The 24246-nt window shown below is 29.6% G+C and overlaps 1 protein-coding gene across 2 annotated transcripts; it reads right to left on the bottom strand.

Annotated features, from left to right (window-relative positions):
- Window positions 1-2089: 2089 nt before the first annotated feature.
- Window positions 2090-22894, bottom strand: LOC107441828 (putative leucine-rich repeat-containing protein DDB_G0290503). 2 transcript variants are annotated; one of them, XM_016055211.3, is made up of 3 exons: window positions 22580-22894; window positions 8452-9596; window positions 2090-2255 (listed from the first exon to the last, which is right to left on the bottom strand). In XM_016055211.3, exons 1-2 carry the CDS (start codon window positions 22592-22594, stop codon window positions 8496-8498), a joined length of 1116 nt encoding a protein of 371 aa, XP_015910697.1. In that variant the 5' UTR covers window positions 22595-22894; the 3' UTR covers window positions 2090-2255; window positions 8452-8495. The 2 variants fall into 2 exon arrangements, with proteins under 2 accessions (XP_015910697.1, XP_015910696.1); XM_016055210.3 differs by lacking the exon at window positions 22580-22894 and adding an exon at window positions 16316-16515.
- Between the last annotated feature and the right edge of the window lie 1352 nt (window positions 22895-24246).

Genomic DNA, 24246 nt, shown 5'->3' with positions numbered 1-24246 from the left:
GCAGCCAGTGATGCTTGACTTCGGTGATCTGCTGGGAACCGTGTCTTAACGATCAGTCCACTGTGGGAACGCACGAGAGTTGCACAACGGGCTGTTGGCGACGTTCTGAGAAACATCATTGAGAATGATCCGGAGACGATATACAATCGTCAAATCCAGTTTTGCAGGGAGGACACATTCGCACATCCATTCACAGATCGTAATTTTGATCTATACCAGAGCACGATCATTCTCCGATCCTGTATATCCAGAGTTATTAACTTATTACGGAAACTTAAAGTTTGTAGCCCTGACAGATTTAGAGTGCAACAGTCACCATTTTGTGCACGGAGAGTCTTAGACAATCGGGGATCGTACTTACGACCTCTCAAACATGAGCCCAATGCCCTATCAGCCAGGTTATTTTTACAGAAACTATTTAAAAACTTTGCTTCCACTTATAGTATTTTAGAAAATTGTGTTTACAATATACTATTATTAAACCCAGGCAGGATGAGTGGAGGGGAGAGATTGGTAGAAGAGTTAACTTTTTTATAGGTGAGGCAAGTTTAAGTGCCCAAATTATTAAGCTTATTTCATTTGGAGATTTTTCTCTAATAGTTAGAATAAACTTTACCGGTGCACTAGAGTCTCACTTTGTTCACGCCAGCTCGTGATTGGACTACTATACCAACGCAGTCTCAAAATCACTTGCCAAGAAAGTTACGTATATGAATACTATGTTAAGCTAAGTTGTTGGATTTTCGTTTACCGTCTTTCATTACATCGGAAATCACTGAACGAAACTGAAATGGTTCAAAAAAGAAACTTGTAATTGAAATCGGTTTCACCGCCTTACATAGATAAAACAAAATTCATGAAACAAAGTGTTAAATAGACAACTTGAAGAATTTTACCAGGAAAACAATTAACCGGTACTTTAAAAGTCTGAAAGTTATGAAACATTTCTCACCAATTTTCTTATTTTTCTAGTGAGATACTTTTATAACCATTTAATACAGAATCTGATAAAGAAACTTTATGAGAAAGTGCAAGGGGCATTACTATGAAAATATATGGATAAAATTTTTACTGTCTTTGAAGCAGGAGGGAGAAGCACATCTCTTCTGTAAATTTAGTGAAATAACTTATTTTACTGCATAGTCGAGAACGCTTCTTAAATTTTCTTGAGTAATATTTAGTTTAAGGCATCCTATATTTTATTCGACAATTATTTCACTTAAATTTCTGCTTGATATCTAAGTTGTTCTCAGGCATTAATTTTCAATTAGTGCAAAAAATTCAGTCGCTAATTAATAGCTTGTTTTTCTTTTGATGAGAGGTTATAAGTACTTAAATCATACCTGCCAACTTTTGTTGTTCTTAAAAATTATTTTTCCTAGGGGTAGTGATATTAAAAATTAAAATTTGTAGCCAAAAATGTTTTTACATTTTGCCAGGACATAGTATCGAACGATTATCATGCATTTATAGTTATGTTTTTATTTATTTGCAGTAGAGGCTAAAATCACCAAATTAGTTTTTTTAACACATACTTTGATGGAAAAGCAAATTTTTCGACCGCTTTAATTTCTAAAGTATTCCTGAAAATCTGGAAAAGTTGAAATCTACGCGAATAATTTCATAAAGCAATGAATTTTAATCTTTTGCGTTAATAGTTTAAAAATTTTGCTTCAGATAAAAATGAACTTTTTAAAAAAAAAAACTAAGATTGCAACTATGGTCTCAAAATCAAATTTTTAAATTTGTCCAAATTTATTTTTTATCTATATATCTCACTGTATTTTGACCGTATTTGTTCTAAAACCCTTTAAAACCTAATGAAATATGGAAGTATTTCTTTCGTATATTTCATAACATAAAAATTTATTTAATTACGAATATTAAAAAAAGAAATAGAAAGGTAATTCACTCCCACTACCGTACATTACATTTAATTTTACAATTTATGTTTATGTTAATAATTAAGCAAGCAGAATATATAAAAACTTAAAAAATGGTATCCAAGAGAAATTTCTTTTTACATAGTTTAAGCATTGTCTGAGTCATACACGTAAGAAGTTAAGAGTACGAACCCAAAAAGGAAGGATTAAAATGAATTCAGAACTTTATTAATATCACAGCTTCAAAATGGCAATATAATAGAATACACATAAAAAATGGTAATAAAAAACACGAATGCAATAAATAGTTAGTGACGAACACTAATTCTTCAGGGAAAAAACATGTCCAATAATAGTTTAGGCACCATGAATCTGAAAGAGACAAAAAAATATTAAGTTTACATTGATGAGTAAAAATGCTTACAACTTAATAATGCTTGCACGAATTTTATTTTTAATTAATAACGTTTAAAAAGAGGGTAGTTAATAAAATACTTATTTTTCCAAAAAAAATTACAATATCATGTATAATGATTTGATCAAATCTATTTAAAATATTTCAAACATACGCTTTTACATGAATGTAAAATTTTAAAACCAACGTTAAATTGTCGACCAGATTCTGTTTAATAGAGTTGTTAACCAAGTTTACAACTCTCAAAGTTCAACGCCGTAGCCTTGTTAAAAAGAAGAAAAACAGTTATACCTTGTTTGTTGTTGAACCCAAACCAGAAAAAAAAGCGAACTCGTAGATCAAGCAACGGGGGAAGGCTTTCGTAGAGGATTCTTTGACTAAACCGCACTTGCGTTATACGGAGAGGTAAAAATATTACGAAAAACTCCCACGGTTAGCTAGACAGCAAAGGATATTTTTCATATTATAATAGCTTGCCGACCGGATTGTGTAGTCAAAGAGCTGATCTCACATCAGAAAGGTCCTGGGTTCGAATCCCGGACAAGTCATGGCCGTTCCTTCATTCAGCACTATCTTTACTGGGGGAACAACGTTGGCCCACTTAATATGGTGCCCAGGAAAGAGTGGCCAACAAATCTGCCCTACTCAAACCTGAATGAAATGTCAATCGGGTGGGCATTTGAGGAAAAAAAACATTTTAAATTAATAAGCGTTATTCGGAACTCCATTCAAAAGGAAAATTTACTCATATAGCGTGCACCAACAATTGAAAATTATCACCGTCAATAGCTGTTAAGATGAGTATGAAATTTATCATACAGTTTTGGTGAAATTAGAAAAAGTACTATGCAAAGGTTTACATAAAGTGCTATGAGGCTTTTAACATACGATTCAGATCTACATTGCATTCAAGGGTTTAATAAAAACTAAAGTAAAACAATTTTTAAAAAAATAGTAATCACCACCTACATTTTTTACTTAGCAAGACAATTTGAGCATTCAAAGGAAAACAATTTTGTATATAAAAAGTTAAACATACATGCTTCTGCATTAAGCATAAATTAAACTCATAAATAGGGACAGTGCTCCCTAAAAAAAAATCCCCCCTAATATTTTAGAATTCTTCAAAAGATAAGTAAAACAATGTATACATTGGGTGCTACAAACTAATATTTAGAAGTACGAAAAGTATAACATTTAAAAATCTAGCGAATCACTACTGATGAAAGTAGGACCGAAAACGAATACCCGAGATTGTCGGAGGAAATATAATTTAAAAGGATACTTTCAGCACAATCCTTAAATATTGAAATTAAGATAACACAGATAAGCTTTATTTTTAGAATATTATTAGTTTAATCTAGTACAGTGTTTCTAAGAGTCATGAATTGAGCGCACTCTTCGTAGGCATGGTATTCTGTGCTTATATCTTCAACTCTGAAAGTAGTAAAACCCAAAATAAATTCACCTTTAAACATTCTCCCCATGATCTGGTTGAGAAACCAATGAGTGCAAATTATTTAGTGCTGCGTGTTTAAATTGCTTTATTTAAACAGTTGGTTTGTATTTAAATTTAAAAATATGCTAGACATTCTCAATACCATATTAACGTACTATGCATTAAATAAGATTCTTTGTTGAAATTTAAAAAGAAAATTCTAAAATAAATTAGGTTAGCATCGGAAATTATTATACTCGAAATGTCTTAATTTTATTATCGTGAGACTATGGTGGGAAAAATTGAACTCTGGAAACCTAGTTTTACTTCTATTGTTCGTAAAGTATTCGCACCACATTTTCAAAGTGCCCTAAGTTAATGATTCCACTAACATTAAGTCAAATGAAAAGAATGAATGAAACTAGAAAAATAAAACGAGAATAATGAGTCTGAGTTCAGTTTCTTTAACACAAGTCACGAAGTATTTAGTTTCTCAAACAGCTAGTTTCGCAAATAAGCGGTAAGGGGCCAATTATGATGGGATTTTTCACAGAAATAACTATCCTAGAAAACCGGTTTTTCTGTGTTTTAAGCAAACGTTTTTAAGAAGCTTATTTAATCTCAAGCGATTTCTTAAATTACTCCAATTCTTAGAGAATATATATTTTTGGAAAGTATTAACTGCAGGTGATAATCTGTCAAAAATTAAACTTGTTTAAACTATTACTTTGCTTGATTTCAGTAATTATGTTAGCAGTACAAGAGTCCACAACATTATACATCATTTATCTCAATAATATTTTGTTTCAGTTATTAAAATAATCAGTGTCTAAATATGAAGATCAAATTTATTGTCTACTAAAGAAAATAGCTGTAGGTTCCTGATAATAGTTCTGTTGCGTGTGAAGTACATAAAATTTGTATTTTAATTTGGTTGCGGAGACAAATTTATTAAAAAATATAAGTTAGGGCAAAACAAATATGTAAACAATGGCAGCGAATTCCACCCAAATGCAAGATAACGAACACATAGGAATCTTTGTAAAAATATTTTTTAAAAAATTGAAAACAATTTTAGTAAGAGTTTTAAATGAGTTTTGGCTTTTTTATAACGCAAATACAATTAAAGTTACAGATAAGGAGATAAAAATAGTCTTAAACTAGCAATTGTACAGCCAGTTTTCTTAGTAAGTGGAAAAATAAAACATTGGGGCACATTTAATTTTAAAATTTTAGTTTAACTTAGCTTGAAATATAGAAATTTCAAATATTATTCATAAGCTAAAAACTATTTGCAAAAAAAAAACAAATCTGGTTCGGGAGTTACATTTATGTACCTTCACAAAAAAAAAAATTCATCGATTTCTTAAGAGTATTGACAAGTTTTGTTTTCAAAATATCAATAGATATAAACTAATACTTATAAAACTCGCAACGTAAGCTTGTCTCTAGCTGTCAAATGCTTTGAGGATTTAATTCCCCCCCCCCCCAAGAATTTCAATAAAGTCTTGGTGTCTTACAAGTTTGAGCATCAGGATAATTTTAAAAATATGAATAAGTAATTTACATTACATATCTCCAAAACTTTTTTTTTTTGGGGGGGGGGGGTTAATATNGGGGGGGGGGGAGAACGAAAATTTTTAATTTAGTAGAGTTATATGAAATGCTTACCATTCAAATCTACAAACAATTTATGATTTCAGTTTAATTTAGATTTTGAATTTAAATATATTTAAATCAAATAATTTTTAAGAAGCTAGAAAAATATTCTAACATAAACTTTGATTCCATAAACAAATAAGACATAACTAATCTAGTTTGTCTTAGGGTTTAAAAAATTAGAAAAAATTGATTGGTTTAAAAACTGTCGATTTCTAAACATTTTACAGAACAGAAAAAGTGCCTTGTTGAAACAAAGACCGGAAGGGTTAAACTGCTTTATGTCTTAAAAAATATTATGTACTCAAAAGAACGAGATGACAAAATGTTATAAGCAAAGAATGTAAACAAATTTGGAAAAGATGACCAATACCAAAACTCTGAATCTACTAAATAAGGTAAAACCTCCAAAAGGCTAGAGTCTGGTTAATAGCTCAATAGTTATTACTAAATTAACATTGACAAATTTAAATAGTGTGAATAGGAGAAGTTTAAGCTCATTTTAGCCTAGCGTCCTTATAAAAAGGATTTTTTTTTTTTAATTAAAAACTTCGTAGAATTGGTCCATTAGAACTTATTTTGTCGTAACACGATAACTTTCTCTACCCAAACAAATATTTATGATCTGAAGTAAAAGTAGTAAAAAAATATCCATACAAAAATGCCCTTAAAAATACTAAAAACTACATTAAGTATTATCACCCATATCATACAGGTGTTTTTCATAGTCCTCTTCGATAGCTTGGAGTTTCTATTGTGATACTTTTAATTTTGGCAAATAAAACCAATTATGTAGTTTAACTGACTTTCAAAAAAAAAAAAATACTAAGATTAATAATTGAAGTAATCAAACTCTGTACACTTTGTTGAAGAAAAAAAAATGCGGAAGTTTACTAGGAAGTAAAACAAACTGAAAGCTATTTTTGATGAAGATGCCTAGAGGATGTTTTGCTTAAAGCTTTTTAAAATTAAGTTTTGGAAGTTAATGTCTAACAAGTTTATAATATTTATGGTAATTTTAAGTTTATATAGGAAGATTGCTAGGAAACTTTTCACTACCCTTTTTACTTTGAGCACTTACTATAGTTTATTTTATTTTGGTTAAAATGAAAAATAACTTAAAATGAGCATTTAAAAATGCAAAAGAAACTAAGTTAAAGAAAATGAACATAACCAGCTTGAAAAGTGCGTTTGAAAAACGCACATAGCTCAAAGTGTACATAAAAAAACTAGGTACAATAGTAAAAAGAAAAGTATTTTGTTAAACTAATAACTCAAATTATTAACTATGTTTCTCTCAAAAAAACCTCAGAAATCAATATGAAAATTAGTCTAGTATTTTCCACTACAAATTATATTCGAAAGTCATTTTTCAAACAAAAATCTAATCAAAATTTCCATTTATTTAATTAGTATTGCAGATTTTCTTGATTGCGTAGTTCGAGCTACGTTCAAAATAAATTTCAAACTTTCACAAAACTTCTTTGCTACAACTCATGCAAATAGGAACTTAACAGCATTCTACGCCCATTAACTTCCAAGACGCTTCTTAACAGGTCAATTATAAAGATGCTTGGAATAAACAAAAACACTCCATTTGTAACAGTTTGCTTCAGACTTCAAACTATATGCTACTTATACTTCCGGCAATACCTATTTATTGGTCACTTTAAACATTTTACTGGCATAAACAGACCAATAATGACTGAAACCAAGTAGAGCGTTAAAGTTTGCGTGCGGCTTTGATGAGATGGGGCTTATGTGCGGTGAATTTATACTCGCTTGGGGCGTACACGTCTAAACAATAAATGGTGTGAAGCTCTTACTCAATCACTAATAACAGAGTTGCTTTTTACCACTGTTTTTATTATTCTCATGCTCTAATAAATAATTTATAAGGATTGCTTACATAGCACTTAAAAGTTACGGAATTTATTATTCAATATAACTTACCGCAAAACAGAAATTTGCCTTCTGAGAAAAACAGAATGCAAAAGGAATTTTCGCTATTATTTAAAATAAACAACTGTCTTAAGGCAATATAGTAATATGCATATTTTCTAAACTAACAATTTTAAGTAAAACTGCTCTTTTGTATTGTTCTCAAATAGTTTCCTAGAATGAAAATTTGGCTAATCCTTACATTGCTTCAAATTAATCAAATTGAAAAATAATCTCAAATTTGGTTTGAAAGTATAGTTTGAATATAAGAATCGTATTTTAAAAAGCGCAATTGACACTGTGTTTAGCAGATGAAATTGTGTTATAAAACGTAAGGAGAAAAAAAATCTATACACAAAGATTTGTGGTGGTACAGTGATTATAAATGAGATTGTAAGAAGTATTTAAAAGTTAATTTTTTCACATCAATGCAAATGGATAGTTCTTTCGTACTCGACCAACTGATAATTTTTTTTTAAAAAGTAAAAATAATCGTCAGCGGGCAACATTTAGATATGCGACCTAAGAAATTATTCAAATTTATAACATTAATTGTTTATATAATTAGAATTAATAAGTAATAAACAGAATTTACTTGATGTTTAAATATCAATGTTTAAACGCTTTACTAATAAAATGTGATTTTTTGTAAAATGGATTTTATTATTCAAAAATCTTGCTTTCCAAAAAACGCATCTGCTGCCTCACTTTTCTTAACAGCTTAAATATTACCCCTCATGTAGTCTAGTCACTAATTTTATTAGTTATTAAAGCAATAAAATCTGATGCTAGGATTGAAACTTCATTAGATAGGTATTCTAATGAAAATCAAAAATACCAAAAAGGTAATATTTGCACGGAATGGCTCAAATCTGCTTGAAAAAGTAAACTGCAATGTTTAAAAATATTTTAGACTTATCAATCTGAATCTGACAATCGGCAATTCAGAGAAGAAAAATATTTTAAAAGCGATTTCTTTTCAGAAAAGTTAGTTCATGGAAGAAATTTGAACTTATCTGTTGCTTAGTAACAAGAGAAAATTACATGAAATTTCTTTAAATACAGCACAGTACTTTCTACTAAGAAGCTCATTTATAAAGATAGAAATTATTTACCTGAACTATTTGATGACTAGCCTTCAAAACTCCACTATAGTTTTTCACTGCACAACAGCTCCCTCGATATCTTGATTTTCTCGAGAGTTTAAAAAGTCCTCTTGATCTTCAATTAGATCTTCCAAAACATCCAATTTTACTCTCATGATATCACGCTCACCTTTGACATTTCTCAGAACCAACTGTTCTTGCTCAAGCTGTGATCTCAAAGCAGCCAATTCATTCTTCATACTAGGTATATCCGGCAGCTCTTCTCTAAAATCATCCAAAGCTGTTGAGATTCTTTCTGTAGCTGTAAGTATTTTATCCAGTTTCTCATTTGTAACAACTAAACTAGATTTAAAGGCATCGTTTTCCAATTGAGATTTATATGTAATTGCACGAAGTTTATTCATAATATTATTCAAAGGCACTTCGGGTTCAAGTGTACAATCGTAGAAAAACTCATTATGCAATAGCACTTTAGTGAATAATTGGCTTAACCGTTCAGATGTTTTGACCATGTCCAAACATTCTTTTTTATTCTTATTCATCTCAAAATCAATTTCATTCAAGTTTTTGTTGCTCTCTTTGATAATTTTAAGATCCTCTGTACTTAAATTGCTCTTGTTGGCTACTTTCAACATTTTCTCATTGTTCAACTTTGCGAATTTATTTTTCTTAGCTTTCAATGCTTTTAACTTCTTAACCGAAATTGCCAGGGTTTTCATTGTTATTTTATCTCTTTCATCCAAATTGTATAAATCCACTATTTCTTTTTCGTTCTCTTCTCTCCACCTTTGCAATTCATTACGATATTCCTGGAGTTTATTTTTCTGTGAAATCTGGTTCACTATGATGTTTATAGCACTGTTGTGAATGCATCTTACTGCATTGCTAACCTGTTCACAGGTAGGATCTGGAACACCGGTCAGCAAAGTGGGAAGATCTGGAACTTGTGATGTAGCTGGTCTGGACTCGCGCTTATATTCCAACATGCTCGTCAAAGGATTCATAACCAGCCTTACACATCCAAAACAAAAATAGCAGATCCTCCCAGGGATTCCAAGCAATCGCTGTAACATGTTATCCATTGTGTTCCAAATTGAAGATACAATCGTTCGAGTCATAGCTACTGGTGAAAAAATTCCAAGTAACCGACTGACCTGGAAAAAATTAAAATATATCAGAATTAAAAATAAATCCAATTATGCATTACATTTTTTAAAACTTAAAAATTTACCATACGAAAGGAATTTCTAACTTTTGTCTTCTGATCAAAGGCAAAGTCTTAGTCTTATTGGTGAATTCATATCTTTAAACCCTTACTTCTAACGATTAAAAGTATTTAAAAAGCAAGACTAAGGCAGGTTAATTTAGTGCCCAAGTGTCTCGCTTATATAAATGAAATACAAAGTTTAATGGCACAATATTTGGATGCGGCAGTTGCAGAGAAAAACTGAGCAATATGCTCACTGTAATAAAACTTAAATTTTTATGAAACTTATTTTGTCCTACTTAATTGTGCAATTCAAAAACTGTCATAGCATTAAATACATTAAACGCGCATTACAATCAAAGCAAAAGTACTCTGAAAATGTTTGAAGTGAAAATACCAGCAGAATTAAAGTAACTAAATCCATTAAGAAAAAAAAATAGTTCAAAATAAACTAATAAATGGTGCAAGAGACAATGTCAGACTCCGTATCTACCTCAAACGGATACGCCTACAAAAATTGAACGTAGAATTAATCCTCAAACTCAAAAACTGGCAATGTATCCAACTTTACATCATACACTATAGAGATCATACAGTTTTTAAATTAGCTTAAAAAGTTTGAGATGTAAATAAGTACGAAAAAGAAATATTAAGGGGCATAAACTTTGGATAGCTCCCTTGATCAAACTATGGGACTATATTTCGCAGATTGCGGCTCCTCTCTATATTTTGGAGGTTAGAAATTTGAACCAGTTAAAAAAATGCTTATTCAGAAAAAGTAAGTTTTTGAGCTCAAAATATTTTCTGATCTTGATTTGCATATTTAAGGTCACCCCCTCAAACTATGAAGATTTGAACCCTGAAGATCCGGTCATAAGATCAAGAGTTATTCAGGGTGATCTTATTTTTTTAGCACACTGTACATAGCTTTTAAAAATTATTTGAGTAAACTTTTTAAAGCATGGTAAAGTTAATTGTTTTGTTGTAAGAAAATCTTGTTATTCCACATACATAAATTTAAAATTTGAGTATATGGAATAAACTTAGAAGCTTAGTTTAAAATTTTTAGCTTTAAGTGCTTTAAAATTTAGTGGATTTAATGAAATTCCACTATATTTTAAATGTTGCATTGTTTTTGGCTAAAAAGTTCAATTTTGAGCACAAGTTATTAACAAAATGAAAACACCAGACTAAAAACTTGAACAAAAATCAAATTTAAAGTTTACTTAAATGTTAGATCAAGGATTTTAAAAAGATTGAAAATAAATGTTGAAGTTTCTGTTCTCTTGGATGATTTTGCACATAGTTTTTTTTTTTTTTTTTTAAAAAATGAAGAAAAGACAGTTGCTTTGCTGAACGAAGAATCAATAAAATCAGAAATCCTGCATACCGAATAACTTAATTCCCAAAGTGTAAAGTTGAAAAATTCCTAACATTAAATATTTAAAGATGTTATAATTGTTGATATTTCACAAAATTCTAGTAGTTTATCTTTTTAAACATATTCTATTAATATTTTTTAATTACGTATTTCAAGATTCGAACAAACAGATGGAACTAAAAGGGGTGAAAAGTTCACCTAAACCATATCTTTTTTTTCCTTTTATGTTTCAAGGATGAATTTAAAGAACTTTTCCTTATTGTTTCTGACAGCGTCTAATTTAAAAGTTAGCATTCCGTTATTTGTTTACCAGTTCGGTTCAATTTGTTTCAAGGTTGTAATAAAATTAACTTCAAGCGGACATTTGCCTTGCGATAAACAAGTTTAAACTTATATTCCAGAAACTTAGAGAACCTGCTGTCACTTACTAATCTCACACCAGCAATGAATACAAACCTAGCGACTATCACGTGCTGCTGCAAGATTGACAGCAAACTTGTTAAGTTGGTTGACCTGCACGTTTATAACTGATAATAGATTTCCTCAGCATAGCTACATAAAAATTTTAAAATAGTTACCGACTTAAAAATGTAGACAAGCTATTAAATTCACGAATTTCTTCAAATTTCGCAAAATCTCTTTACGAAGCTTTGAGAGATTTTATTTTTAGTTTAAAAATATCAAATACGACGCCATTAATCTTTCACTACGAAGCTTGTCCTTAGCAATCACAGTATTTGAGCATAATTTATAGTTTAAGGAAACTGTTCTTACAAGTTGTTCCGCTTTAGGGTTCCGTGTAAGTTAACTGGGTAGAAAGTAAAGACTTGTTCTTTCTATTTAAGATTTTTGAAGCTTTTCAATATAATTATATCTAATCAATTTTTCATAATTTAATATTTAGGTTATTTAAGTAAAATGCCAGTGGAATGAAAATGGCAAAATTGAAAAAATATTTAGTTATTCTAAACCCCATGGCGAACTACATGGCTTACTATCTACGTACGCCTAGCTTAAAACCATGCATTGAATAAATTATGAAAAGATGCCCATGTATAAAATTGTATAAATATTTCCCATTTGACTTATTAAATTCATAAATCAGGAAATATTTTCCTGATTGCCATTCAATGTTTGCGACAATTCTTTTTTCACTTTCATTTCCCTAAAAACCCACAATTTGCAATTTTATTCAGCTTATGCATACGCGAAAAACTCAGAACTGGGCTAGATGGGAACTCCAGCACTATGTTCAATTGCGTGATTTAAAATCAAAAATTTTTAAAACTATTGATAAAACTATGACAACATTAATGGTAAAAAATATTTAAAAAATTGGGAGTAATCAAAACAGTGTATTTGTGAGTATATTCCCTGTTGCCAATGAACTATATATAACACTATTGGAGTCCCGCTAAAAAAAAAGGCAATCATTCAGGGTTCCAAAACTAAAAAAAAAGAACATGGAAACCGCTGGTTAATTGACATAGAGTTGGAATTTTGCGGCAGAAGTAAATTTTGATTTTTAATCTAGGTGAGCTGATCAAACTTTCTTGAGACAAAGAAAAGGTTACTAGGACATATGGTTTCGGGGCCCAGGAAAATAGCAAAACTATGCACAGCAGTAACATTACAACCAATACCAACTTCTCTTATACTGGGCATTAATTGTAATTTAAAAGATTTGATGAATAGAAAGGGCAGATATATCTTCTTGACTCCATGTTTATCTGAAAATAATGAACAGCCGAAGGAAGTAAGCTCGCGAGTTAAGATCTGAGTCCAGAATTTACTTCAGAAGAAAACACCTCAAAATGTACTTCAAGAATATAAAGTACTATTCCCATAGAGTTTACAGTATTTGCATTTTACTATCCACATTTATATTTTTATCAAACGATAAGTGAGGAAATTTTTGAACTAAAATCTTAAGCATGAATAGATTAAAACTTTACTAATCAATCATAATTGTCATAACATAAATAGTACCAGAAAACACCGAAGTGTCACTATTACACTAAAATCCAAGTGTTTTAATTATTTTTTACAAGCTTCTTTTATGATCCAAACTTCTTTGTTTGGAATTGAAAAACTAATTAGGATATGATTAGTAATTTAGTTTGAAATTTTTAAGTTCATAAAGTTATTTTAATTGCAAAAATTTGACTTAAAATAAAGACTATTTAAAACAACTTTTAATAAAAGTTCCGACCATTTTCAACCAATTTCGGATGTACCACTTTTCCAATTTCTTGGTGAATACCAAAGTTTACCGATTAACCGCTTTCTTGGTTATTCCGAGTTAACTTTGGTTTGTATATATTGCAAATATTTATTATGCCAAGAAAACTCTGGAGTAGAATTCGTCAGCACGTTTTGTTTTATCAAGTCTTGACTCAGCCGGAAGCAAAAAAATAGTCTGGTGTGATTGTAAGTTTGCAAAGTTTTGTTTGGGAGTTTCTGTTGGATTGTGGGATTGCATGATTGTAAATGAAATGTTTTTTACACAAAATATTAAAATTTCAGCGAAGCTTCCGTATCATATTTTGTTTTAGTTCCTTGTATTTATTAATAAAACAAAAAGTAATTTAAATTTTTTTTTAAAAAGAAAATTGGTAAAGGAAGCGGTTAAATGTAAACTACGCTGATTCTAAGGAAATCGAAAATCTGTACACGTAAACTGAGACGCATGTTAAATACATTGTGCTTGTGTATACTATCTTTCAGTATTTGGAACAGATGATTTAATTTAAGTAACAAGCGTTCAAGTGCAGTTTAAATTTATGACACTTATTTTCTTAACGTAGATTAAAAGTTTAGAATTTACACAGAATACTAAAAACCATTTTTAAAAAAAAAGTTTCATCTAATTAAAACTTAATAAAAATTTAATTCAATATAACACTCCAGCCAGTTGTCAGGAAAGGGGTCAAGGATGTTAAGACTACAATTTTAAGACAGACATGTTGGTGGTAATGAGATCCATCTCGCACACATGCCGCCTTTACTCCCGAGATTAGCTGGTATCCATGGCCCAACCAACTATGAACAAATTGGTAATCGAGCAACCAATTGAAAGCAGGGTGGGTTTTCAACTGACTAGAAAACTTTCATAGAAAATCTGTCGTTCTTAAAGACAGCTTAATGCCTTAAAAACTGTACTATCACATATTAAGCATTTGAATACGTTAACTTTCAAACTGTTAAACCTTTCAGATAAGTTTATTGTGTCAAAGTTTGTCGTTTGGATATCAGATTCTGATTATCTGATCTGAATAATCATTTGAATCGAAAAAAAGATTTTTATACAACTTTTAAGATAAATGCTAAATCTTCGGCAGCTCTCATCACCTCTATATATTTACATTATCGAAAAACTAAGTTATCTGCTATCATTTTAGTTTTATTATATGAACCGAGTACATAAAAATACAATGAATCTAGAAAAATTTTGAAGAATATGATAACAATGTATTCTTAAAAAATAGGTAGGACTTATTAGAATCGCCACAAGCAATTTCAAGAGTTATTGAAAATTACTTTTTCTTTGCGAAATATAATTCAATGTTTTACAAATACAGAGAGAATCTAAAGATTTTAGATTCTGTTTACATTACGATTCTTGAATTTAGAACGTGTCTAATAAAACTTTGCTAATACTGAAGATTAGAAAATAAAATACCAATAAAAGCATTTATTTNAAAATTCTTGCTCTTAAAATTTAAAAGATTATAATATTACTAGAATTAAAATTTTAAAAATTAAAATACACGATTCCTTCAAGACATCTAGAAGTCAAAGTTCCTTTTCGAATTAACATTGTTCTGCTTTTAAAATATTAATATGTTAAATGCATGGTGCTCTCTATACTCTATTTTAAGGATTATTATAATACTATGTGTACACATTCTGGTACTATGTTTGTGCAAATGTTGAAACTTTTGAAATCACGATACAATTACTCACAAAATTACCAGGCCTAACAAAAACCGAATGAGTTTTACATTTATGAAAAATGAAACTGAATTCATAAAAATGTCCTAAAAAGCTACTATAACTTCATTAAACTATACCAATGTGTTAAATTTTTCTATTTATACATTTAAGGCAATTATTTAACATTTAGAAAAAATATAAAACTTATTTTCAAACTATCTCAGCACCAGTCAAAATTCTCATCTCAAATTATATTATTTTCATATGAATGAAAAAGGAAATATATTAGCCATTATGTAAATCAATACAAACTGCCTGTGTAAAAAGCATATATGATTTATAAACAATTTAATAGAAGAACACTTAAACATCTATGAAAAAATTTTAAGAATAATTCACAAGTGCTCAAGAAAAAATTTATCTAATACTATTTCATTTTAATTAAATCACAAAATTTCAATAATCTCAAACTTATCAAAATTTTTAAAATGAGAAGCATGGAACAATCAAGCTATAGACAAATTTATTGCAATCATGGCCCCCAGTGTCCCTTATATATATTTTTTTCTGAAGCTCTATAATTACAGGCAAAAACATATTTTGCAATCTTTAATTATAACAGTGTATAACAGTCTAATTGTCACTATAAATGTGTTAGATTATCTTATATTTGTACTAAAATATAAAATCTAAAAGAAATTGTTTCAAATTTTTCTTCATTCATATTCAAAATTTTAATTTAGTAAATTAAAATTTTATTGAGAGAACTTTCTCTTAGATCTAAATAACGGCCATATAAGTGCAGATTTAAAAAATTTTAGGAAGTGAGGTGTGTTAGGAGTTTTTACCTTTAACGCAGAAAAAGACAGCAGTGTTTCATGCCGTATTTCATAGCAGCAAATTAAATGACTGATATTTTTAAGTTGAGTAAGTGAATACTAAGGAAAAGTGAAAATGTTTAATAAAAATTCTGCAACAAAGGGTTCACAGACAATGCAGATTAAAAATATTCTGATATTTAAGCATATTTCAATCGTAAAAACTTTTAAAAACAGGTTAATGATATTTTTTTGATATTAAATCCAAATAAACCATTCTTTAAAAAAATGATTAACTTTCCTAAAAATGTAATCGCATCTTCATAAGCATGACATTATTAAAAGTATGAGGAAAAAAAAGGTAAAATTTAGGTTTATTCTAAAACCCATCAGTCTAACCAATCAATTTTAAAAATTACCCACATCTTAAGCCATGTTGAAATAGCAAAGATCTAATTAAAAATGTTAAAGATCAAAATATCAAGGTTTTAATTTATAAACCAAACATTTAACACTAAAAAGCAAACTTACGGAAAACACCTTCGCGGGATACTTTACTGTTCTAATAAAAACATCACACTGATATCGTAAAATTATCCGAACATTCATCGTAAATGAAGAATAACGAGCCATAATATCCAAAAGGCATCTACCTCTGAGAAAACAAGAACTACAAGTGGTGAAAAACCGAGCAAACCTTGTTCGCCTCTCTGTGTCCTCAGATTAAGGAAAGTATTTCGGAAATCTTCAAGGTTGAACAAACGAAAGTGTCACGTTAAAAAATTAAATGACGTGACGTAGGCTATTTGACGCAAGTTTACAATATTAGCGAACAAGTCTTTATTTCCAATAAAGATCAGAGAAAAAACAATTTTAACACAAAAGGATTGTCTCTTAATAAGGAAGTTTGGATACTGAGACTTAATAAATATGTGCAATCTAGAAAATTTTCTTATTCTTATAGCATAATCTGGATGTCATTCAAAATTCAATTTTTATGAATGTGTCTAATTTAGGTTTATAAACATTATCAGTATTCGAAGCAGATGTTAAATTAAGCAAGACTTTCCTTAAGGCAGTTATATTAAGAATATCATATTCTCACTTAAACAGTTTTTTAACAATATTTTCTCCCTTTTTCACCATATTAAAGCATGTTTTTCCTTACTATTATTGTCTAACACTGAATATTTTAAACTTAAGATGCAGAACTATACATTCAAGATTTATAAACTTTATTCTTATTTTGGAATGCAATGGAAGTTCACAGTTGCTGTGAAGTTTTCTGTAAAATAGTTTCTGTATGAAATAAGACATTAGAAATAATCCTTACAGAAATTTTAGATATTTGAGGTGACAAGGTTGATTTGAGATTTATTCGAAATTTATTTCAAAAACAACCTTAAAAATCAACCTCCCAAGATGCATGAAAGTGTAAGAAGTTTTTTTTATTCACACTTCAGGTTTTGAGGTTGATGGAAATCCACTTTGGAGCAACCAGCTTAAGGAGGTTGTTTTTGAGGAGGTTGTTTTTCGACACTTTAAGCAAATACGTGCATTTGAGATGTGATTAATTTCACCTGATCAAAACTAAAATTTCAGTTATATGAGGTTTAAACTAGGTTGAAATTGAGGTTTATTAATAAGGTTATTTCTGATATTAAACATAACCTCACTTTGTACCTCAGGTGAATTTTTTCATTTGTCAATCCCAAAATATCCTCAAAAATACCTTATTTTTTTAAGGGGAATATCATACGTAATTAAACTTTGAAATTATAACTAAACTTTAACAAATGAGAAAAAAAATTTATGTTCCTTGAACTATGGATATATTTAAATTACAACAAAGTCGAATTTTTTTCTTGGTAATAATTATACTAATTAGGAGTGGAGACTGGGAGGGAAAATTCTAAATATCCTTTTAATCCTCTTAGTTTAATTTTCAACTTTTACTTTAATTATTTACTCTATTTGGCATTATCTTTCGATACATATATAACAAGTCTTTCCCCAAATCAGAATTTGCGATATAAAACATGCGGTATTTTAGATTCTCTATTAATTTCTCACAAAATTATGCAAATACAATTCTTCAGTTTTTGAAAGATATTTACATCTTAAACAGTTATTAGTTTAGATTTTTGACAAGTATCTTTATTATTATGCAATTAACGTCATCCTAAGTTTTTTTTTACCACTTTAAACTGCAATAAGATTAGATTTTAAGAAATCTAAAAGCTGAGAAATTTGTGATTTTAAATCTCTTACTTAAAACCACAAATCGCATCATTTTATTCTCCTAGTTAAATAAAGCGACTTCTTTCTACCTCTTTTGAAAGGTATTGCGATAACAATACCTTTCAATTATATAATATATTAAATTTTATACATAAAATATATATTTATAAAATATATAATTAAAGTATACAAAATATATATAACATATTTAAAATATATAATACATACTTCATAATAAAACAATATCATCAATAGTTTATTAAGTACAAAAATAAAAATGGAAAACTAGAAATTTTATCTAGAATCCAAGATGGCAAGATTACAGGTCTCATAAGGGGCCCTTAATTATGTAAATACACTTAGCGGAAACTGGATTATAGATATACTGCCATGCAATACAATCAACGAAATAGACAAAACTTCAAATTTTTTTTTATGTATTTTCATTTTCGCATGAAAAGCTATACATTGTAAAAAACTAGTTTCAAAGATATTTATCTGTTTTCTGAAAATCTATTTCACCGATGATAGTATGAGAAAAAATTAGTTGTCAAGCCACTTTTCTTGAAATTCTTTTGCTTTTAATTTTTTTTTCGTAAAGCACTTGCTTTGTTTTTCCAATTGCAGGACAGTATAGTCGTTTCCTTTCTAGAACTATCGAAGTTAAAAATTTCAGTTATACTAATTGGTAAAATTAATATGGATTTTATATTAGAGTCATAGTCTAAAGGGGGTTAAGAGTTTATATTAATTTCTTTAATCTGTTTGATATGCTAAGAGCTCAAAATAAACAAAACTTAAGCCGTAAAACTTTAAATCTTTTATTGTTACAAATTATTTTACCTTCTGAAACAAATTGAGAATATTTCGACTGTGAAGTACTTTTTATTAAGTAATTATGATTAAGTATTTTATTGTAGTGTAAACATTTATGTATGTCGTAACCTTTTTAAATGGACATTTGGTGAAGATTATACATATGAATGAACAAAAATGGTTGAGAGTGATTTTTCAAAGTCTCATTCTTTCTAATACATTATTTTTATTGTACAAACTGGTTAAATGTCAAATGAACCAACAAATATTAAAATCAGTTACAGGAAATTTAGGAAATACTATCCACATACCTGCCAACATTCACTCTTTTCGAAAATGGATTTTCCAAGTGGTAGTAAAACCATTACCGAAAAACTATCTTCCTCAAAAATATATTTGTATTTTAATCAGGTTGAATTTCGCTATCGTATGGAATAATATGCTTTTATATACTTTTTGTAATTATTTATATGTAGTGGTGGTCAAACTGATTTAAAATTATTATTATAATTCAAAAAATTTAGTGAAATAACATGAATTTCGCTAGCACTTTAAATATGAAAATAAAATCTGGGAAAACCGGAAGAGTTGGCAGCTATGTATCCATAATGGTCAATAATTTCTTTTTTTTAATGTTAAAGTTTTGGAGTAGAAATTTGCTTTAGATTGCCAACTTAAGTTTTTCATCCGAAGTCTATAACGAGCATTTTAGAGAAAAAATTTTAGAATCTACTGATTGTACGAAAAAGTTTACTATAATGAAATTAAATGCTGGCAGTTTAATTTTTAAAACTAGAAACAATTGTTTAAAAAAAAAAGAACTTCATCTCGAAAAGAATTGAGTATTTCAGATGTTCGTTACATATGCAAAAGAAACTTTTCAATACAAATATCCCCATTTAAACTAAAATCGAATGACCCGATGACTAATCGAATGACTAAAATCGAATGCTAACACATCATAAAAATTAATTTTTTTAAATTGTCATAAATTCCAGACATTTCTCGAAACTAGGCTTAATGATGCATTTTTTAAAATCATGAATAATTTGCAGTAAAATTAGCCAGGTAAAATCTTATTTAAGTATTTTTTTTAACTCAGTCAAGTTCGGCATATTGAGAAAAGAGTTCTTCCTCAAACCCATTAACTCCAAGTTTAAAACGTACTTGCAATTAGTTTTAAACTTATTGCAATCACGTCTCTGGGATCTTTGCTTACTTAAATGCTTAAAGTTCGTTACTTAAAAACCGTAGGACAAGAACAGAGAATCTCAAGGTGACACGTGATCACTGTCATAAAGGTTTTAATCACAGATTAAATTAAGTTATACCCGGTTAATTTGAGCTGTGGTGGCGCTCAGGGGATAGAACATTCACCTCTAAATGAGGTGAAACAAGTTCGAATCCCAACGGTGGCTGGTCGATACGAATTCTGCTCCCGGCTAACATCAACCAGTGATGACACAAAAGTGTTAAGCGGATAGTAGGTTAGAACCCTCTTTGCCGTCGGGCTAACCAGGGAAGGTTTTGCCCTCCATGCAACGCAAATGCTGGTTATAGTTTCAACAAAAAGTCCTCCACAATGGTTAGTCTGCCCAAATACTTCATACAGAAGATTCTTCGTCCTCTGGATTGGGTTCAAAGCTACAAGGCTATGAAATTGAACATTGATAGACGTAAATTCAGAATTGGGTCTGCTGTTCTACACCAGTTATAAAATATAGATTTAGTTTTGTAAAACATCGCAGTTTTAAATTATTATTCACATAATTGTACAATATTTTGAAAACATTAAAAAATTATTTCTATGGAAAAAATTCACAGTTTTAGTTTAATTAATCAACCGAGATATTTGAAATTTCATAAAACACCTCGTCATGAAAACAGATAAAACTTTTAAAACAAAATACTTCATTACTATTTACGGATTAACATAATCCTTTAAAACATAAATACTTGAGTTGATTATTAATACAAATTATGTTTTAGCAGGCCATTTTCTCAATACTCATTTTCGCATTCTCTTTTCCCAATTTTTAAACCTTTAATTTATGGACATAATTTAAGGGTTCAGTTCGGAAATATTTCTCTGACGTAATTTATGACGCTTAGAAGGATTAAAATTCTTTTGCGATGAAGTTTGTCTGCGACATTCGCTAATATTTTTCTAATTGGATTAATAACATTAAGCAGAGCATCTAATCTCATTTCCAAACAAAAGAAATTATATCCGAAATACATAAAACAGTTTTGGATGGAGGTTTGGAAATCAAAATATTAGTTTGTCATAAAGTTTAAGATCAAGCTGCGTCCACAAAACTTACTAGGCTATAAACCTACTTCGATAAATTTCATTATAGAGCATATGTAGTTCAACAAGATTTAAATATTAAACAGAGGCATGCAATAATATTTGTTTCTTATCCACATTTAAAAGAAAAACAATGATATAAAATAAACATTTAATAATCAATTGCAAGAAATATGCTTGAAATCTAAGTAATTTAAGCCGCGTTTCTCAAAATTGATATTGTTCTAAGCAGATTACAGCAAATAAGGAACTAGTTTGTTTCAAATTTATTAACGCTTCCTAAAGATTAAAATTTTATTTAAATGCCGATCACTGAATATTAGAACTCTAAATACCTTTTAATTTTTGCTACTTTTTTAACTATGCATGCATTCTGTCTCGTTCTATGTAGATATTTTACGAACGATTTGATAATTGGTTGTTTATTAATTTAAACTTTTCCATTCCTATTACAGTTAAAAAATCTAACCACCTAATATGCTTTAAATCATAAGGAAATTAAAACATTTACTGAAGATCTAATTTGATTTCAAGATATGTAATATAAAGTCATGAAAGGGAGATTTAAAATAATTATAAGATTTCATCTTTTAAATGAAACTATAAAATAAAAAACAGTTATAAATTGAACTAAAAACTACATTTAATTATTTCCATATTGAAGCATTTACGCTTTGAATTAGGAAAACGTATTCGAATAAATTATGCCTTCTACAATTCTGAATTATAAAAATTTTACAAAATGCCAAAAATGCGGGAACAAGTAAGACACCTTACAAAACTCAAGCAAGAATATTTTAGCTTTGTTTCCTAAAAGCTTTAAATAAAGCAAAAAATAACAAATTTGAAAAACAAGGAAGGAAAATTTAGTTTTACAAGGAAATAATTGAAACAAATTAAATTATATTAAATTCATAAATTAAATACAAAAGTTAAACATGGAATTTGAAACGGGAATTTCCATACAAATTCGCGATTAATTTATACGAAATTTCATTGAAACATTTTAAATAAATATCTATACATTTCCCTAGGACATTTTCAGCAAAAACTCTCGGCAAGCTTGACAGAAATTTATTTAAAAAAAAATTTCAGAAATAACTATAAAATAAAATAATCAAAAGAGATTAAAATTTCTCATATTTGATTAGATTTCAAATAGTATTTAATATTTAATTTCCTCTCAGCATCACTCTTTAATTATAAAAAAATATTACACGCCGAACAAAATATAAAAAATCCAGCTTGTTTTAGTTGTAAAAACAAAATTTTATAATTAAGTACAAAGCAAATCTACAAAAATAAACTAAAAGAAAACTAGATTAGAATAAACAAAAACGCCGGATACGAAAAAACTCCAAGGACACATTAACATACTATAATTCCAAACGATACGCTTGGTTCGTTACGATAAAGTTTCAACTCACCTGGGTATCTGACATTCTTGTTGAGAATCCTCACCAAATCTACGGTATGGTCGTTCAACTGCAAATAACCGAGCGGACCTTCGATAGAATTCTTGCTCTTATTTACCGCAACCACTGCCCTCTGTGCGTTCAATCCAACTAATTTTGCTTCACTTCCTCGCGGTTAGTAGTTACTTCCACGGGATTCTTTCTTTTGAGAGGTGAGCGAAAGATTCTACTGATGGACTTAAGAACTTGTATATTGAGACTGGGTGGACAGGTATTTTTACCTTTCACCCCTTTCTTTCATATAATAGAGCATGCCGAATTCTAATTAAACTTTTCTGGGAAATAGTTTATTCTTTAATGCTGGACAATGAAATTGGATTTTTATTTTATTTTAATAGTATTATTTAAATTTGATTGAAATTATTATATGGATATATTATTATAGAGATGAAAAGTCAATTTAAGAATGAAAAATATGCATTTTTTCAATCAAATTTTATTTGTCCCAAAAGTATACTTATTATTTATTAAGTTTAATACACTGTTAGAAATTTTGATGAGTGTTGATCCATGTTATCTTTAAACTTTGCAGTAATCCTATAATTATGTAATATGCTGAAACCATATTAACCTAAGTTAAACCAGGTTAACATCGTTTCAACATATTAAGATTTCTGCAAATTGTAGTGATAATATGGTTACACCAATTTACCATTCTGTTTATGCCAGTTAAGGCATGTTAGATCCATAGTAGACTGATCGTATGATACGATTTCCAGTAGATTACCACAGTCAAGCATCACTGACAAAGGTCAGTGAGTAGGTGGGTGACCACTTTAATTAGCATGCGAAGGGACCGAGAGAGTGTGTTATTGGTCTTTGTTAAACTGTTCTTCTGTGAAAAGCTCGACTTCGCGCTTAGATCATCGGGCTAAAGAAGGAGTACATCCCGTTCGTAGAGGATCAAAATTGTGATAGCATATCATAGGATCATCCTCAGGAATGCTTTCCAGACCATTGCCAGTAGTCCATTGTGTAGCTCCTGCATGACGTATATAAACTACGATTACTATTTTGATGATAATATAGCTAAACCATGTAATCGTTCGTGTTAAACCAATGAAACCAAGTTAGCTACACAGTGGACTGATAGTAAGATGCGGTTTCCAGTAGATCACTGCATCACTGGTAACGGTCAAAGAGCGGGTGGTCGGCCACTTTGATCTGCCTGCGAAGGGGCCGAGGGGGTGCTATATCATCCCTCGTTAAATTTTTCTACTTTAAAGTCATTAACTTCACGTTCAGGTCTTCGGGCAAGCGGGAGAGCCATCCCCTCTGCAGATGATAAAAACTGTTATGGCATGTCTTCGGATCATCCTCGGGGATGTTTCCCAGACTGTCGCCATTGTGCAGCTCAAGTGCGACGTAAATAAAGTAACCTAAGATAAACCATGATATCGTTCAAATTTACAGCATTCTTAACGTGCTGATGCCACATTAATCAAATTTAGACCATGTTTTCATATTTCCAAAATTTGATTAAGTGATACGACAGTTCAATTTGAACGTAAGCATAATTAAACTGCTTCAGTGCTCTTTACAAACACATTTTTAAGTCCTCGTCAAGTTGACGAAAGATAGTGTATATTAAATAGGTACATCACAGAGATGCATCCAGG

The sequence above is a fragment of the Parasteatoda tepidariorum genome, chromosome X2, assembly GCF_043381705.1.
Source record: "Parasteatoda tepidariorum isolate YZ-2023 chromosome X2, CAS_Ptep_4.0, whole genome shotgun sequence".
Classification (NCBI taxonomy): Eukaryota; Metazoa; Arthropoda; class Arachnida; order Araneae; family Theridiidae; genus Parasteatoda; species Parasteatoda tepidariorum.
The sequence above is the reverse complement of the archived record's forward strand: the minus strand, read 5'-3'. Positions and strand labels throughout refer to the sequence as shown.

Bases quoted from the DNA above. Each gene is read 5' to 3' on its own strand.
- LOC107441828 (XM_016055210.3), bottom strand. From the start codon at position 16,417: ATGGCTCGTTATTCTTCATTTACGATGAATGTTCGGATAATTTTACGA. The intron at 9,597-16,315 runs GTAAGTTTGCTT...AATTTTTTCCAG, and splicing joins ATCCCGCGAAGGTGTTTTCC to GTCAGTCGGTTACTTGGAAT.